The 20,138-nt window shown below is 38.0% G+C and overlaps 1 protein-coding gene across 6 annotated transcripts in view; it reads left to right on the top strand.

The window, feature by feature from the left end:
- Frmpd4 (FERM and PDZ domain containing 4) overlaps window positions 1–20,138 on the top strand; it is an 810,201-nt gene that overhangs the window by 686,673 nt on the left and 103,390 nt on the right. For all 6 annotated transcript variants that reach the window (XM_058572590.1, XM_058572588.1, XM_058572587.1 and 3 more), the window contains one exon: window positions 19,380–19,540. In XM_058572590.1, the coding sequence (XP_058428573.1) occupies window positions 19,380–19,540 (161 nt within the window). The remainder of the gene's footprint in view (window positions 1–19,379; window positions 19,541–20,138) is intronic.

The following is a 20,138-nucleotide window of genomic DNA, read 5'->3' as shown; positions in this document are numbered from 1 at the left end:
TATTTGTGGTTGTGGGCCCCGGAGCATTGGGCCCCCCTGTCCGTTTTTTGGCAATGGAGCCTGATGCCTTTCTCCATGATATCTTGGATAAATACCTGGTCTTTGTCCGTTTTTTGATAAGGGAGTACCTTCTATGGTGGTTTGAGAACGGCATTCATTAGCCCAATGTCTCCCTCTACGGCATCGTGGGCAAATACCCGGTATTCTATTCCTTTGATACCTACTTTTGTTAAACCCTCCTCCTATGGGGCAATTCCTTTTAAAATGTCCTGTTTGTTCACGATCATAGCATGTTTTTGGCCTGGCATCTAAAGCCTGTTGTACTGCAGCTGCCAAGACTTGCCCTTGTTCATTAATATCTCTACATAATTTAATATATGTGTTTAAATCTTCATGTCTCCATGGTCTAATAACCTCTCTGCAGCAACGATTTGCTTGGTCATAAGCCAGTTGTTTTATTAATGGCATTGCTTGTTCTGTATCCCCCAAAATTTTGGCAGCCGTTTGAATTAGCCTATCTACAAAGTCAGCGTAAGGTTCATTAGCTCTCTGTATTACCTTAGATAGCTGACCTTGTAAATCTCCATGTCCTTGTAAAGTCTTCCATGCCCTAACTGCGTCTGCAGCAATTTGTGCATATATAGCAGGATCATATTCAATTTGTTGCCGTTGACCCTCATAAGGTCCTTTTCCTAACAACATATCTAGATTTCTTTGAGGGTAACCAGCTGCTGCATTTCGCCTAGCTGTCTCCGTGCAAAATTCCTCATTGGCAACCTTCCATAACAAATATTGTCCTCCATTTAGTACAGATTTACACATGCTAGCCCAATCTGCTGGCGTCATGTCCAAGTTAGTAATGGACTCGACCATGCTTACCGTGAAGGGAGCTTGGGGGCCATAGGTTGTTACAGCCTCCTTTAACTGCTTCACTGTTTTAAAATCTAAAGCACGGTGAATTCGCTGCCCTCCTGCCTGTTCAAGTACAGGGCATGCTAATCTTTGAGGTCCTGTCTCAGGATCCCATTTATCAACTACGGGGTTTGAGGGCCACTCAGCTGTCTCCATCGGTGGGGCTGTTGGTTGAATTACGCCCTCTTGTGATAAAATGGAGTTAGTAACAGCCTCCTGTTGTGGCCTTTTTCCTAACAACCCCTTTTCCTTTAAATTTTCTTCCTCTGTCTGACTAGCTCGAGAGACCTTCTCTTTTGTTTGATCTAAAATGTCTTTCTCCATGGTCTGAACCTCTAACAATTTACTTAACATCTTTTCGGTTTGTTTTTTACTAATTTCTAATCTACTATAAAGATAACGCAACCCAATAAGATAGCACAAAACAAAGCCGAAACTGAATGAAACAAAAACGGAATAAAAAATCGTTGTATCAATTTTCTCTTCCTCAGGGCCGACAAACTTCAAACCTTTAGTCAACCATTTTTTCCAGTTTGCCTGAGAAATTTCTAGGGATAGGCAGCTTGAAACAAAAACAAGATAAATCAAAACAATAACACATTGTTTTTTGAATTGGTCACCCATTCTTTCGCTCTTCCTCAGGGGCAAGCAATTTCACTTACCTCCAAGCTTCAGAAGTTCCCCGTACGGGCCACCAAATGCCGCAGTCTGGCTGGGCACAAATGCCGCAGTCTGGCTGGGCACACAATCACGAGCCACCACACAGCTTGTAGATTCAAACAGCAACTCTTTATTCCCGAACTCACACCAGCCGTCTACAATCACGTTCTGGGGAAATCCACGTTCTCTTCCCAAATCCACCTCCACTGGGCTTCTATGTCCAAAATATACTGTCTGAATCCCTTGAGAACTCAAGGGGAACTCAGGCAGCAGGATACGCCCTATTCCCAGCAGGAATAATCTTAAACCTTAAACCTGGAACCTAAACTGGGAATGCCCTAAACACGATTATCTTAAAACCGGGAACACCCTAATCTGCCTTGGTCCTTGAGCAAGGTCACGTACATTCAATGTCACTGCAACATGGGGTACGCTGGCAAGGAAATTGTCATACCTACTTGGCTAATGGCTCCCAGCAACTGTAAATAGCATATTTTGATTCTAGTAATTCCATTTAGTAAGATGAAAATATAATCAATGTAACATTCTTATTTCCCTTGCCTTATCCTTTTCTTTCCCAAGCTTTATCTGCCATATCTTGTCTTTAATAATTTAAAAGTTGAAAACATTTGCAAATGCCCTGAAACCATCATAAGTTTTTTTGTACCTTACCTATAGGTTGATTCTAAACTTTGATAATTTTTATTTTAGTGTCAATAAAATATTATTCATTGTACAGGTAACCATTTTTGATGATAGTTCCACTAATGTAAAGTCTTTTTGTTTTTCTATCTTTGACAGCTTTTCATTTCCCTCCTTGTATTTCCTGTATTAAATGGTTTGTCTTTCTCAAGTGCAGAGTCAAATCTTTAGAATTATCTTCTATCCTAGTTGTGTTCCTCCTCTGCTCTTCCTCTTGCTCCAACATGGCTCCTTGACTTCCTAGGTCTCTTACAAAACTGGTACCCTGTTGTACCACTTTCTTCTCCTCCCCTGTTAGGTCCATTGCATTCTTGATCCCACACCTTTTACTTTCTTCATTTTGTTGGAGAACATCCTCAGATAACTTGCTTCAAAAAATGTGTTGACTGTGAACTTTCTAAATCTTTGTCTATATGGAAATATCTTTATTCTGCCCTCTTACTTCACAAAGAAATCTAGTTTTAAAAATTTTGCACAGAATGTTTTAGGCAAGATACATTGTTTGGGGGCCTCCAGGTCCTGTAGTTGATCATGATCTAATTCTCCTTCCTTTATTCTCCATATGTCTTTTCTATCTATACCTTTAAGGATAATATATTTGGTGAATTAAAATTTCATTGTGATGCATCCAGATGTGAAGATACTTTTATTGTCAGTCTGAAGGTTCTTAGACTGAGTTCTTTGGTCATTCAACTCAAGAACTTGTAAGATTCATTTTTCAGATAATTGCTTCCTCTTTTCTGTTTTAGAAATTACTATTAACTGTATATTGGATCTTATTGAGGATTTTTTGTTTTGTTTCATTTTTGCAGTACTCGGGATTGAACCTATGAGAACATTACCACTAAGCTACATCTCTAGCCTTTTTAATATTTTATTTTGAGGTTGGTTCTCGCTAAGTTTCCAAGGCTGGCCTTCACCTTGTGTTCCTCCTGCCTCATCTTCCTGAATTTAACTTAGAAATGCCCTTCCTACCCCAAGACTCTAAATGTATTCTTTAATATTTTCTTCTAGTGCTTTCATAGCTTAAATGTTTTATATGTAATCTGTAACTTGTGCATGGTGTGTTGAATTTTAAAATAGTTATTCCAAATAGCTATTCAGTTAACCTCCTTTTTAAAAAATAATCTATGTATCTATCATCTACCCATCTACCTACCTATCATCTGTCTATGTGGTGCTGGGGATGGATCCCAGGGCTTCATGCATGCTAAGTAAATACTATACCTCTGAACTATACCTCCAGTACAGTTAATCCCCATTTTAAACAACAGTTTATCCTTTCTCTGGGTTTTGAATTTCCTAATGCTTTATTTATGGACCACGTCTGTTTCATTGCACCATTTATCAGTGTATTTTAGAGACTGTCTTATTCTATACTGTAATAATTCAGTGGGCGCTCACCTCATTTCCAATTACTAACTGTCCACAGACTGGTTATATTAATACTTTGTTCCTCAGTGCCCTCAACTATAAATAAAAATAAGGATGATACCCACTTAGTAGGTTCATTGTTAAAATGAATGTTGCACTACACATAAATAATTGAGAGCAATTCTTGGTAAGTTCAGTGAATGTTAGTAACAGAAGCTACTGTTAAGGTGATGGTTCTTTTCTTCAGGGTTTAGCTCAGTGCTTGATAATATGATTTAAAATTAGATAAAATCAACAAGAATTATAATTATTATTGTACTGAGGCCCTCACACATGCTAAGTACTTGTTCTACTACCAAGCTATACCTTAGCCTCAATAATTAATGAAAGAAATAGAAATCACTGTGTGGAAGAGAGAGCAGTATAAAGTTGTAATGTCCTTTTAAAATATTTTTATTAATTAATTTATTTATTTTAATTAGGTATATATGGTAATGTCCTTTTTTGTTGTTTTGTTTTTAAATGTGAAGATGTCGGGGCTGGGTATGCATGCTGTACTTGCCTAGCATGTGCAAGGCCCTTGGTTCTATCCCCAGAAACACCAAAAAGAAAATGAAAAAAGAAGTAGAATAGGGGTAAAGTCTCCAGATTTATTCACTCATTTCTTTCTTTCTTTCCTTCTTTATTTAGTTATTGCTACTAGGGATTGAACTAAGAGGTGCTTTATCACTGAACTACATCCCCAATCCATTTCATTTTTTTTTTATTTTGAGACAAGGTCTTACTAAGTTGCTGAGGCTGACATCAAACTAGTGATCTTCCTCCCTCAGTTGCCCAAATCACTGAGATTACAAGTGTGCACCAATGTGCCTGGCCAAAATCTCCAGAATTTCATCCAGGGTATTTGATTTGTTTTCCTGATGGTTTGTGTGGCCCAGAAAATAAGTGTCACACTAATAAAGGCTGAAAGTAGTTTTCAGCCCTTAAATTGAGTTAAATGAATACTATTGTGACAAGTTAATTAGACATACATAAAATTGCTAAATATATGTCACTGAAAATGCCTATGTTCCATATTTTGTTAAACATCAATTATGATCATAAGAAATCTGCATCTTGTAAAATGGATACTGGTGACACATGTTAATTATTCTGGAAAATAATTGAGTGCTTTAAAATTTCAATATGCTATTAAGCATTCATGGCATCAGAAAGTTTGAGCTATTTTGAGCTTATCCAAATGAATCTAATAATATAAAATAAAGTAAAAATTTCTTAAAATTCTCTTAGTAAGTCAAAAGGCAAATGCAAATTGCTATAGTTAAGGATCCATAAAATAAGCTTAGTTTGGACTACAAGATATTCAGGTAGAAATGTTCCCAAGTCTCAGCTTCAGTCTGTACTGGAGTTGCCACAGCAAGACAAAATGATGAAGAGCTGTTTGCTCTGTGAGATGATGGTACATCAATTCTGAACAGAGCAACAGAATTTTGAAATGTGCCTCTCTAATCTATATGCTTTCCAATCCTTGACAGTGGTCTTGATTCATGCTAATGTTAGAGGTCATCACTCCAGCCAGCTGTGCGGTGAGAATAGCTGCAAATAGTGAATATATGGGCATTGGATATCTGCTTTGAAATAGCGGTGGTTGAACCCAAGATTTTACATATGCTAGGCAAGCACTCTACCACAGAACTACGTCTGTGGCCCTTAAAAAATATTGAGACAGGGTCTCACTAACATTCTGAGATTGGCCTGGAACTTGTGATTCCCTTGCCCCAGCCAACTGAGTAGCTTGGGATTACAGGTGTGTATCACAGTGTCCAGCTAGGTATTAGATACCTATTTCCTCTCTTGAGCTCTTTCCCTGGATGTCTTTCACTGATCCAGTGCTTTTCAAAATGTGGTCCTTGGTCCTGTACCAAAATCTCCTGAAATGCCTATTAAAAACTTACATTCCTAGATGATGCTGGAATAAGTAAAAATTTCAGTATGATAAATGCAGTATGATTTAGGTTATCAGATGAATTGGAACTGTAACATGAAATATTTTTAAGAGAATAGTATGAAAATAAATATTATGGAAAACAAAACATTGTTCCACTTTCTTTAATTTTTTTTCATTATTTTTATTTTGAAATGATGATCAATGGTGGGAAATGTATTATCTTGGAAGATACTGGCAATTCTTTGACTAGTATCTTCTCTCTACAGAAATTGAAGGTCTTCTCTGCTTGAATGGGATCTAGACAACTACACGATCTGGTTTCCTCCCAGCCCATGTTTCCCTTGATTGCCAGCACCTCTGGCTCCCAAATGGAGTGTACCATTTTTTGTTTATTTTTGGTTTCAGTGCCAGGAATTGAACCTAGACTATCACTCATGCTAAGCATGTGCTCTACCACTGAGTCACACCCACAGCCCTTGGAGTACACATCTATCATGGAAGGGCCATTGACATGATCTGAAGGTCTTTGCTCCTGAGTCCTACCCAGTAACTCAGGGTTGAGAATACAAGCTTGGGCTTACTACTAAATAACTTTGTGACATGGTAATACCAATTTATTCTCTAGGAACAGATTTCTGTACTGATATATGAAGTCCCTTATAGTCTCCCCTAGAATTCAATTCATACTACTTTAAACTCACATAAATATCACACCATATATACTGATTATTTTCAAAAAGCATACAATCCTGGGTATTTAATGTTGTCTATATTACTTGTCTTTTTAATTTTTAATTACCAAAAAAATCTCCATCTAAGCTTGAGTGTTTCTTGAGTAGGAAAAGAAATAAAGAAACCTACTAAGGCCTCTCTCTTCCAATTCTCCTTGGTCTCTCAGCAGCATTCCTTCTTCCTAGGTATAGGGTAGGACCCTTTGTGAAATAAGGGTCTATGACCTACTATCAGACAAAGTAGGTCAGAGAAATTTTTATGGCCAGCTCCTACACAGAAAGGTGCAGAGGTTATAATAATATTTTTAGGTTTTTTGGCTAGCTTTGGGGAAGAAGGGTTCTGGTTTTATGACCCACTTTGATAAGAGGAATTCTAGTTATTATGGCTTACTGTGAGGGAGAAAAGGAGGGCAGGAAGTCAGAAAAATACTTTACTTCTGAGGCCTTCTAATGTCCTTCAGTTCAAAGTACTCAGCATGCTGAAGTGTCATACTTTGGGGTATTGCTTTCTGACCCCCAATGCTAGAGAGTAATGCACACCTGGGGTTGGTGGTATGAGGTAAGGTTGAGAGCTTCCAGCTCTTCTCAGCATCTCATTCAGCCCAAGGATGTGAACTTGATTATTATTGCCTCCTACACATTAGAGTGTCATTAACATAAAAGTCATCTCTTAAACACATTGAACTGAACTCAATTAATGTAATTGATTACCAGCCTAGCTGTAGGGATTTTGCAGCTTTAGGGAAACTGACAAACATCTTGCCCTTTTAGATCCTACAAAATTAGATTCACAAGTCACAGTCAATAAGCATTTTGTAGGCTGCAAACTCATCGTCTTTAACAATGACAAAAATCTCTCTGGCTGGATGAACTGACTGTTGATAAAAGACTAATTGTGGAAATGGTTTCAGTAGTGGTATTGGCAAATAGAACTGAGTCCTTGAAGGATACATTTGATCATGAATTAATGGAACCTATTTTAGACGTTAATTTATACAAGCCCTAATAGATCCTTGATTTACTGCATCTCATTTTCTAAAGCTGAAAGCATGACTAGAAAATGTATCAGCCTGGGTTCTATATCAACCCTGTGGTCTTTTGAACTGTGATCCTTAAAGTGAATAGTGTTCTGACTCATAAATAAAATTGACACTATGTGTATTTGATTTTATATTGAAGAACTCTATTAACCTTATTTTCTAAGATATTCCACTTTGGGCTCCTATAAAATGAAGAGAGAATTTCAGGATTTTTATTGTCTCACTCATTGCATACTGGATTCTAATCTGATAGATTTTAGCATCTGTGAGTTTTCTAGTAAGGATGACTTCTTGTTTATATAAAGGGTATATAACTAATAAGAGACAGCATTCTGACATGGCTCATGGATATCCTCTCTAACCGCATTTCTCCTTGCTAGTGTTCTCTCTCCTAACTCCCCCATAATACCCAACAAATGGCAGTGTTTTCCAAACAGCAGTTTCTTTTATGCCTCTATGGCTGTGTTTGCTGTTCCCTTGGATTGAAATGGCATGCTCTTCCTTATTCACATGGTAGTTACCATTGCACTTCTCCAGACTCACCATAAAGCAATTATTGTGTGAAGTTTTTCCTGGTCCCCCATTCATTTTCCATGGGCTGGATTGACCTTCCAGGACACTCCTTCAGTGCATCTTAGTGGCAATTTTTATTTCATGGGATCTATTAAGTTGTTTCATGGAAGAAAGAGGTACAGCAAGTGATTCAGAATCCTGTCAGGAAATAAGCAACTGTGGGAACAGATAAGGATCAACAAGTCACTAAGGCACCAGGGACTGGCAACAGCTGACCCCTGTTAGCTCCATCAGGACTCAAGGGCAAAGAAAGCAGTAATGCTGTATGGAGCAATTTGAATCAAAGCAAGGAAAGGAAAGGAGGAGTGAATACCTGATTTCTCTCTCTTCCCACCCTCATTTTCTTCGTCAGCACCTCCCATGTTTGAAACCAACATGGGACTTCTATGTGACTCTCTATCCATAGAAGTGACACTTGGAGGGCAAGGAACAGAGAAAGGAGCTGGGAAATGGATATGGAATGGGAGTGCAAGTAAAGTCTAGTTCAGGTGCACATCACGTAAAACAGGGGAAACACAAATAAACTCGAAACAGAAAAGAGATATGAAGTTGGGCAATAATATAGTTTTAGGTCTAAGGAAATTATTTTTTTTAATTTTTTATTCTAATTTGTTATATATGACAGCAGAATGCATTACAATTCATATTACACATACAGAGCGCATTTTTTCATGTCTGGTTGTACACAAAGAATATTCACACCATCCATGTCTTCATACATATACTTAGGGTAATGATGTCCATCTCATTCCACCATCTTTTCTACCCTCATGCCCCTTCCCTTACCCTCCCACTACTTTATCCTATTAGATGAACTCTAGATAGGAAACTCAATTTTTAGGTAAGGGCTATGTTAGTATAGAAAAGGTTGAGACATCATAAGTTCTTAATTACAACATACCTATTAGCTCAAAACTTTGATTCTGTGATTTTCTTACCAGCCCCTTTTAACTTCCATCAAAAGTTTTAAGTTTTTGAACTGAACCCATATCAATTAATCACTTTTTAAAAATGCTTTGTGTAAAAATTATATAAATTATGAAATGTACAAAGTGTGGTCAGTCAACTCTAAAACTATCTCTGACCCAAATCAATGCATGTTTTTGTTCTTAGAATTTCTGTGTCACATACTCTTATTGTGTGCATTTACCAAAACCATGGGATTCTTTTACTTTACAAGTATGAAATTATAATATAAATCTTCAAAGAATATAAGTAGACTAGGGGGACATACAAAAGCCTCTTGGAATGGGGAAAGGACCTCTTATGTCTTCAATCCTCCCCCTAACTACTGCCCTAATATATGAATAGAATCCAGTTTAGTGGAGACAAACTCTCAGACCTATGTTAACATGATGATGTTAACATGTTTGAGAAAGGCTTCACTCATTGTTATAAGTATTTTACTCAAAAATGCATTCTCCTGCAGGAACAAAAAATAAAATAAGGGCAATCAATCAAGAAGAAAATGTCTGCCTAGCAATGCAATACTTCATGCTCTGTGAGCAACAGATGTTGACACTTTAGAAAGGTTTGGAGTGATTGGATTTTTAACCCCAAAGGGTTCAATCTATTGGAGCCCAAAGCAAAAGCATGTGTAAGAACCATCAGTCTGTCTGTCCCTTAGTCACTCAAACCTGGGGCCAGTCTGTTTTATTTCACTTGCTCCAGTGGGATTAGACAAGCAGGACGGAAATTCATCATGTCCCCTCAGTACTCCAACTTTGTTTTCAGATTTCTAAAAATGCCACTGAAGATTTCTGAATGTGAGAGCTAGGGTTTTCAAGAGCTGTAGTGAGCTTTGTAATATCAATGATTCTATCCATCATGTTTGAATATGTAAAACTCTCTTAGGGCTCACACAATAAATCAGGAACCCTCTGGAGTATATACAACAGAAATTTTTATGTATTTAGTTTTTATAACCTTATTATAAAAATGTTTTGAACACATTAACCCCAAACATGTATTAGTTTGTTTATGATTTTATATAATTTATTCATAATTTATATTATTTATATATGTGTGTACTGCTATAAATACTGTATTATTGATAGTATAGGGCTTATCTAAAAACATTAAATGTAGTATTAAAATAAGATGAAATGAAGGTGAAACATACATTTTTGTCACTTTTACATATTTTTGTATCACTGCAGCATTAAGAATTATTTAATATTTAAATGACAACAAACTAATAGAGGATGTTTATTTATTTTTTAACACCTTGGTTTATCACTTCATTGAATAAAAATGTGAAGTTCTAGTTGCAAGTTCAGTTAGTTGTTATTATTATTATTATTATTATTATTATTATTATGCTAGGAATTGAACTCAGAGCCTCACACATGGTAAGCAGGTACTCTACAACTGAATTACACTGTCACTCCTTTTTTAATTTTTTTAATTTGGAGACAGGGTCCCACTAAGTTGCTGAGGCTGGCAATTTATGATCCTCCTGACTCAGCTTCCAGAGTAGTTGGGATTACAGACATGTGCCACCATACTTGGCATAAAAATACTGTTTTTCAATCCCATCTATACAGAGGGTTTTATTGAAATTCACCTGGGAAGTTTCCATCTTCTTTGATGTCAGCCAACTGTTTTTACATGGAAGATACTGAATCTCCCTGTATTTAATAAATGAGTTCACAATCCACTGGATTACTTCATTTGGAAGACTTATATTAAACAGGTTAGAAAAATTCATTTTCCAATTTTCAAAGACTTCAGTTTTATCTGAACATATTTGCATAATTTTCAGTAAGACAATCACATGATTGTTATATCCAAACATCTGCTTGCCTACATTTTTACCAAAATCCAAGTTTTTTGGAGAAAATAAACTTGTTACTTTCTCACTATTATAATATCTCCTTCACCCTGAAGAGACGACTCTTTTGGCTCATTGTCTCAGGTAGCCAACAACTTGTATGTAGAACAAAAGATTTTCATAGCTACTCTAGTAGTTTTGGTTCAGAAGGAACCACCTTGTTGACAAGTGAAAGCACTTGGGTTTCTTTGCTGCCATAATTTGTAGTGAATTCTTTCAGGAGGGCAGCTGTCTCTAAATTTAGCAGGAAGATTTGTTTTGTTCTAGTCAAAGCTGCTACACCAACCAGGTGCAGTGGCATACATCTGTAATTCCAGTGGCTCAGGAGGCTGAGGCAGGATTGCAAGTTCAAAGCCAGCCTCAGCAACTTAGCAAGACCCTGTCTCATCATATCTATGGACTAGGGATGTGGCTCAGTGGTTAAGTGGCCCTGAGTTTAATCCCGGTACCAAACAATTTTTTTTAAAAAAGGGTGCCACTCTATTGTCATATATGTTTCTATGTCTGTGCCAGTATCATAGCATTCTAAGAATTGTCATTTTAGAGTAGGTTCTGGTATGTTGTAGGAGAAAAAATCAGATTTTTCTTGTTCATAGTGTTCCTTTATATTATCATATAAAATTCAGAATTATCTTTATTTAATTACTTAAAAAGGACTGTTGAGATATCTTTATTGGATGACATTAAATCTATAAATTGTTTTGGAGAAAACTGAACTTTTCATATTTAGTCTACCCATTTAGGAGAAGCCCTTTTATTTCAAAGCTTCCTAAAATTCTCCAACAAGATTTCTCTAAACATTTTGTGATTTTAAGGTTAATCATTCTGTATTCTCTTGACTTTTCAAATGCCATGTAAGTTTCCAAGCTTGTCTAAACAGTTTAAAATCTTTAAATGCTTCTGATGTGTTGTGGGAATTGACTGACAGTGGTCTGTGGAATTGATTAGTGAAGGTTAAGTCCTTCTGAACCTACAACTTGCATATTTGTGAAGGTAAAAATTGTGAGGCCCACTAAGTTATATGAGGTGAAAACCCATTATTGCAGTTACTTATATGCAAATAAAAGGTAACTCATGCCAGGTGTAGGCACACGGTGCATGCTTGTAATCCCAGCAGCTTGGGAAACTAAGTCAGGAGAATCACAAATTTGAGGTCAGTCTCAGAAACCTAATGAGGCCCCTAAGCAACTCAGTAAGTCCCTGCCTCAAAATAAAAAAAGGCTGGGTATGTGGCTCAAGGATTGAGCATCCCTGGGTTCAATCCCCACTGTGTGTGTGTGTGTGTGTGTGTGTATACATACATAAAAACATATATATGGTAAGAGTGATGGGATTGTATGGATGTAAGAATAGAAATATCAAGGGGCCAAGCCTCTTTGCCTGATGGAAATCAGTGGCAGGAAGCAGTTCCAGACACAGGGAATGCTTAGGATCCTCATTAGCAGGGATGCCTCCACAGTATGATCTCTCTCCAAGTTTAATAACTTCTTCCAACTCGCTTCTTCTCCCTTCCCTCATTGATTCTGTTTCTGTTTTCTCATGTACCTCATATAAATATTTTTCTTTAAATAACTATGTGTGTGTGTCAGAAAACTACTACTGGTTGGCCATTTAAATGTAAGCATGTTGAATATTCAAAAGTCCTGGAAATCTTGAAGAGTAGAAATCCTAGAAGGCATTGAGATTCAATCCACATTACCCACTCCTATGATGCCCTCCCACACCCTGTTCTGAGGCTGCATCATAGTTCACCAACTCTACCATTTCTTTAGGCTCAACTTATGTTTCTTGATGCCTTGCTAGACATATGACCATGCTGGATTTTTTTTTTTGAAGTTTTTGTCACATCACTGGAGTCTTCCACTCTTTCCACCTCCACCAGATAGCTCAGGCTTTCAGAAAACAAGTCAGGTGTTACATACAGTCAACTTTTGTTTTGAGCCCTGGCAAATGCATCTCACCTAAGACAAGGGTATCAAAAAGGTGGTTCTAAATTTGGTTCTGTCTTCTAGATTCTTCCCACTCAGCACATACTCCTGAAGGGAACTTGCTGACTCTAATGAGCATATCAAAATCAGGAATGACTTTAGGTTTTCTTACAGTGTGCTTTCTTCCAATCAGAGTAACCCTTTGTGATACATAGGATGTATCAGCCTTTTATTTCTGCTGAGGAAGAAAGGCTTCAAGAGTTCAAGGAAACCATTTTGCTTTCATTATAGGGGGTTAGACAGCAGGACTACCATTATTTATTTGGAAATTAAATTTATTGGAAATAGGAATATTTTTCAGTTGATCTTAATTGGACACATTTTTCCCAACTCAGTAATACTCTGTAGTTTCAGGTCATAGATTCCTAGACTATATTATGTTTATGTATTCATTGGAGAATGTTGGGGTGGGAACAGAGGATGGAGGTGTATGTAGCACATCAGTAACATTCTGTAATCTCCAGAATTCAGTGAAGAATATTCAGCAGGTAAAAAGATGTTACTTTTTCAGCTCATCCAAAAGAACTCAAGCACCCTTACACAAAACATTGCAAGTATATGGCCCAAAGGTGCTCATCTTGGTACAAAGGACAAAACCATGTTTCATAGGGAAACATTTTAGTATTAACCGATTTATACTGGAAAGAGCCAAAAGTTGTTTATTTTGGGATGATTTATTCTGAAAATCTGTGAACAAGAAAATGATCAGGAGGTTATGGTCAATGTTCAAGCAAAGTTAAGAGAATAAAATAATAATTAACAAAAACTAAAGAGCTAGAACAAGCAGTTAAAATGCACATTTGATTATGTTTCTGTCCTTATTTGGATGGGAAAATAACAATGAAGGGACATGGGCCAATATATGACTAACAATACAGAGGATGGCAGCATCAGAGGTAAAAGGGCCTGTGCCTGCCTTACACCTCATTATAGAACATAACTAGTGCTTCTCATTATCCCCACAGAATAGGCATGCTCCTCGGCCCTGTACCCAATGGTCACTTAGTGATCAGGGGACATGGCCAAGGGAAACTTATGAACAGTGATTCAGTCACTAGAGAGCCTGGATTTTATTTTATTTATTTATTCTACCTTCTTTTTTATTCTTTTGTGGTCTGGTAGAGCATTGCCTTGTGAATGTCAAATTATATTTGTATTTATTGTGTCAATGCATTTGATATGATTTTTTTTAGTTGAAAGCCTCAGAGCTTACCTAAGATTCCTGAGGCATTTTAATGAGACAGTTGGGCTGCAAGTATTCAAAACATTCAGTTTGTTTTCATCTAGTAAGATTGAATAAGTTCATGACATCTGAAACTGATTCTTTTCTAGTCATTGATCTCCAGAGATAAAAAATAATAGCCAATTATTTTTGAGTGCTTACTGTGTGCCAGATGTTTTTCACAACTATGTTAAGCATTTTATACAATTACTAACATCATTTTCCTAATGATGAAACTGAGGCACAGAATGATGAAATAATTTGTGTGGGTCACATCACCAGAAAATGGTGGAACCAGAACTCAAATGCAGGCAGTCTAGCTCCAAAGTCTCATTTGAACAACCATGTCAGCTCATGTTCACCCCATACCTAGTCATTTGTTTCTTGAGTAAACCAGAAAGTGCTGCCTCCCAGAAAAGAAAATGTCTCCTGTAGATTACTGCAGATAGGTCAGCCAACATACTCACAAGTCTATCCTCACTGAGAACAGGTGTGTTCAGTAAAAAGGTTCCAGCGTAGGAATCCCAACCTGCTCTACCACAATGGCCTCCAAATCTATTCAGAGCCCAAAAATTTATGCCACCCCTGTCTTTCTCAACCTTGTCCAACCCATCATGATCTTTTGTCAGGATTGATGCAGTGGGCCTCAAAATGCTCTCCTTGTTCCTATCAGTGCCCCCTCTTTTCTGTTCTCAGCCTAGCAGTTAGATTCTATTACTTCCATCCAGAACTTTCCAATGGTTTCCTGTTTTAGAACAAAACACCAAATCCTTCCAGGAGCCTGTGTGACCTGTGTGTTTCCTTTGTCACTTCTTTACTACTCTCCTCACTGCCTCCAAACTGTACCCCACCCCATACTAATTTCTACTACTCTGGAATCTTCTTCCTGCACTACCCATTCTCAGCAAGAATGGACCCATGAGTATGTTGGCTGTTGTGAGGCATGCTCTCACCAGCATGTTGGTCCTTAGGACCTTTGCAATTTGTTGCCCCTCTGTTGTAAGGGCTCCTCCCCCAGCTCCTGATACAACATGGTAGCCCCCTCCCTCAGCAGCTGTCTATCCTTCCTCCCTGTGCTAATTTTCTCCTTAGTACTTATAATGACTTGATATACCACATATTTTACTAATTAATCAGTTTATTCTCTGTCTCTGAATATTAGAGTGGGTGTTTTAGTTTTTGTCTGCTTTCTTTCCTCTTGTATTCCCAGAACAGAAAACTCAGTGTGCATTTAATAAATTGACTAAATGAATAAAGGGGTGTATTATGGAGTCAGTTTGGAGGATTAAGCAAACTAGCATATGGCAAGCATTTAGAACAAACAATGCTTAGCATGAAATTAATGGTTAATAATGTCATGTTTTATTATTATATTATACTAATGTAATAGTTATTTAATGAATGCTGCATTAAAATATTAGATACTATTTATTGGGTAGTAGAAAGAGGATAATCAAGCTACAGATGTTTTTAATACTTTAATTTACATTGGCTCCAGGAGGTAATCAGGGGAAATTATTTGTACCTTCTTTTTCTGTCATCTAGAAGATGCACTATAACCCACACTTTGCTGGGAAGGTGAGTAGTCCTCAAACCTTGCTGCACTTTGAAATTACCTGGAGATCTGTGAAACATTGATCCTAGTCCTCTCCCTGGCCTTGCCCATATATTCTGATATGGTGTACCCCAGGCATTAGGATGTTTTATTGCTCCCCAGGTGATTCCAATATGCAGCAAAGTTAGGGAAATGCTGCTGTAAGCTTGTCATAGATCTGGCAGAAGCAGGAGGAGAGACTTCTTTAGTCCCTTTTTGTGCTTGGAAGTGAGAATTAAGCCTTCTTTTGTCCCATGGCACATGTGACCATTAGCAAATTCCTTAGCTGCAAAGACCTTTACCAGTTTCTTGAGTGGATTATGGTGAAAACTCAGAACTCAGGGCCAGGATCCAAAAATGTGGATCCTCCTTCCTTTCTTCTTCACTCCCTACTTTTTTCCCTTTTTTCCTTCTTTCCTTTGTTCCATATAGGGATAAAAGGAGAGGATTGTTTTCAGATGTGTCACTAGAATGGTATGCTCTGAGATGGTGCTTTCTTTCACAGGAGACAAGAGAATCTGACATGTCCATCATGCTTAGGTGGCCCCACTCTCCTCCAGATGCAGCCACCCATAACTGTTTCAGGTCTGGGATGGCTCAATGTCATGAGGTCAAGTTTCTGTCTAATGAGGCCCAATGTAGGAGAATCAGAGGTCTTTCTTGTGTCCTGGTCCCTAACTTTTCCCTGGGTTTCAGTTCCTCCCTGCAGGGGGCCCTGTCTGAAGCTCCTGCCCTGGTCACTGAGACTCATTCTGTATTGGTTTTGCTTCCTTCCTCAGGGACTGAATTCTTCCCCCTGACCACCAGGCCTCTTCACGAGATCTTCTCCCACTTCCTTTCACCTGCCACAAGCATGGGCCCCACTTAGGAGCCATGTTCAATCTCTTGATCCAGACAAATACCTGCAATTTCATACTAAACAGCTTCTCCCCTTTGACTCTAAAACTTCCACTCTGAGCCAAGACTTTTCTAGAATCATGATAGGACATTGAGGATGGCATGCTACCAGGGACAGATTCATGGGCATTTGACCAGTGTAGTCACACAGGACCTTGAGCTAGATTTAATGATTTTTTTGTGAGTTAGGGGGGGGATTATTAGGAATTGATCCCTGGCACTTTACCACCGAGCTATATCCCCAATCTTTTTTATTTTGATTTTTTTTTTAATGTTGAGACAGGGTCTTGCTAATTGGCCAAGGGTCTCACTAACGTAATGAGGTTGACCTCAAACTTGCAATCCTTCTGCTTCAGCCTCTGGAGTCTCTGAGATTACAGACTTGAGCCACCATGTTGGGCCTCTTGAAATTCTTAATCAGGAAATGAAAAGAGGGAGGGCCCAGCTTTTCATTTTGCACCATCCCTGCAAATTATGGAGCTGGCCTTGTGCAGACACTTAAAATATGAAGACCTAGCGTGAATCAAACCTGACTTTCACCTGAGAAGAACTGACCTCAGTTCAGTTATTTTCTTCTCTTAGTATTTTCAGAGGGGTGGGTCGGGTTGAATAGTTCCATCATAGGAGAGTTTTTAAGGATGAATTAAGGTAACAAATGCATGGTAGCACAGGGCATACAACCAGCTAGTCCTGTTTTATCTAGTGTTCTAGATCACAATCAGCTAATTGAAATGATATTTTCTCTCTGTTTAAAAGGGATTATAAACTTTTATTTTTCTTGACAGTGATATATACCCAAAGGACAGTTCCTAGAGGGCTTTCATTGATCTTACTTAACTCTTATTAATTACACAGAAGGACAACAGGATTCCTCTTTCCCTGTCTTTCTTTATTACATTTGAACAATATGTTGTCCAGATGGCATATAGAATAGCATCATCCGTGGTATTTTAAAATGATCTTCTTTTACTTATTGAAGATTAGAGAGAAAAAATTGAATTAAGCCCATGTCATTGAAATAATCTCAGCTTACATTACTCTAAGCAGATTTCTAGTGTTCAAATTAATAAATCTTCCCCCCAAAGAAGGCTTCCTTGGACAATGTTCGTGATGAAGACTTCATTAGAAGTCTTGGCGGTTGGTCTTTGACCTGACACTCTGCCATATCAGCCATGGCCCCAGAACAACAATAAGCTGTGATTTTGATCTCAGTTTTCTTATGGGAAAAATGCAGATAAAAAAGCCTGCTCTGCTCCCTTGTTCTCAAGGTTATTTCGTGAATCAAAAGCATTTTGAAAATTTTTGAATACTATACAAATTTCAATTGTGGATTATTGATAAGACTTCAGAAATTGAGATGTTAATGAAATGACTCATCTAAAACACTCAAAAATCTTCCCAGAGAGTAAATTCCAAAAGCTAAATTTGCAACTCCTTTCAATGGGGGAAAGTATTTGGCACCAGGATGACTTGTCACCACCACAATAATCTACATTACTTCAATTTCACTGAGGCCAGAGCCATACATGTTACCTGCTAAATGTCCATAGTCCTGTGAGGCAGTTTCTCAGATCTGCTATAACTTGATAATTTTCCACAGAGAAATATGCTTCTCTGTATGTATTAATTCAATTATTTATTGAGAATCTACTATGTACCAGGTCTTCTAGGTACCTGAGAGAACCCAGTGAATAAAACTAAGTTCCTTGGGCTGGGATTGTGGCTCAGTGTTAGAGCACTTGCCTAACACGTGTGAGGCCTTGGGTTCGATTCTCAGCACTGCGTATAAATGAATAAAATAAAGGTCTTAAAAAAAAATGTTAAAAAACTAAGGTCATTGCCCTCCTGGGATTTCCATTCTAGTGTGGAGAGCAAAACAATAAAGATAAACATAAAAATAAATGTTTGGGCTGGGGTTGTGGCTAAGTGGTAGAGTGCTTCACCTAGCATGTGCAAGGCCCTGGGTTTCATCCTCAGCACCACATAAAAATAAATAAATAAAATGAAGGTATAATAAAAAATGAATATATTCCACAGCACATTCACAGATAATTAGTGCTGTGGGGGAAAACTAGAAGAGGGTAAATGGGATTGGGGGAGCAGGGTGGCCATTAAAAAATATTATACAGCAGAGTCCTCTGTAAGAAGGTGCTATGTATGTAAGCAAAGGATTGAAAGAATTGAGGATGAGCCATATAGACATCTGCAGAACAAGCATTCCAGTTTGGGGGGAACAGTCCTTGTGAAGGCCTAAAGCAGAAATGAGCTAAGGGTTTTCAAGGAACAACAAGGAGTCTTGAAAGAGACATGAGTATGGGTCTCTCTGGATCTTTTACACTCTGTACCAGAATAGGTTTTAAAACTAGAAAGCATGTGATTGTTCTGCTGCCCTTCCTATTCCCCCTTCCCCTCCCCTCCCCTCCCATCACCTCTCTCTACCCAATCTAATGTGACACACTACTTTCTTTTTTTTTCTTTTTTTCCTTCCCCCTCACATCATCGTACATGTATTTTGTATAACTATGAGGGTCTCCTTCTATCTTCCATGCAATTCCCCTTCTCCCTCCCATTCCCTCCCACCTCTCTTCCCTATTTAGTGGTAATCATCTTCTCATGCTCTTCCTCCCTACCCTATTTTGAGTCACAGAATAAAATAGACATTAGTATTGTTGTATGTATATACGTGGCCATATAACCAATGTGATTCTGCAACCTGTACACTTGGAAAAATGAGAAATTTTACCCATTTGATTCAAATGTATGATATGTCAAGATCATTGTATTGTCATGAGCAACTAATAAAAAAATAAATAAAATACAAAAAAAAGAAAGCATGTGATTGCAAGACCAATGCCAAATATATACATTGATGCCTCCTTTCTCTTGTATGTTCTTTTTTCTACAGTCACATGACACAAGCAATTCCATTTGACGACCCTCGGTTAGAAAGCTGCCAAATCATCCCTCCAGCTCCCCGGAAGGTGGAGATGAGGAGAGACCCTGTGCTGGGTTTTGGTTTTGTGGCAGGGAGTGAAAAACCAGTGGTCGTTCGCTCAGTAACACCAGGTAAGGATGCAACCCCACTCCTTCTCCTAGAACTATCTGCCACACATTGCTAGGATGACTGCTGTTCAAGTTTCCTGTGTCCAGGCTGTGATGCTAGATGGGTTTTCCCAATACCTGCAGAGTACCAAAAGGTCAAAAATGTCTCTCAAACTAAGTTTTAAACTGTCAAATCCATCAAATCATTTGATTCAGGAAAAATACTGATCCATCATTTGTAACTATGGAAATGATGCACTTCTTAACATGTAAATGTAAACAATAAGAAGTAGGCTTTGTACTGATGAATTCTTTAATGAAAAAAAAAAAGCAGAAAGTAGTGTTTGAGTTGTAGTACAACTAAGTTTTGGGGGTAGTTCAATTACTTTACAAAAATGTACTCCTCTCCCTTCTCATTGGAAGCAGAATATATTCTATCCCATTGCTGTTGGGCTGGACCAAGGGACTGACTTTGGCCAATGACATTAGGAAGGTGACATAAGCAAAGGCTTGAGATTTGCTCATTCTGTGTAACTTGTTTCTTGGGCATCTTCTATGGCCATTAGAAGAGTCTTCCTCAAGTGGCATCTGTCCCTTCAGCCTGATCCCCAAAATGAACACT

Source organism: Marmota monax, unplaced genomic scaffold (genome assembly GCF_021218885.2).
Source record: "Marmota monax isolate L192 unplaced genomic scaffold, Marmota_monax_Labrador192_F-V1.1 WCK01_AAM20220418_F8-fsc00089, whole genome shotgun sequence".
In the NCBI taxonomy this organism is placed as follows: domain Eukaryota; kingdom Metazoa; phylum Chordata; class Mammalia; order Rodentia; family Sciuridae; genus Marmota; species Marmota monax.
Note: the sequence above shows the minus strand (reverse complement) of the source record. Positions and strands in the feature narration are given on the sequence as shown.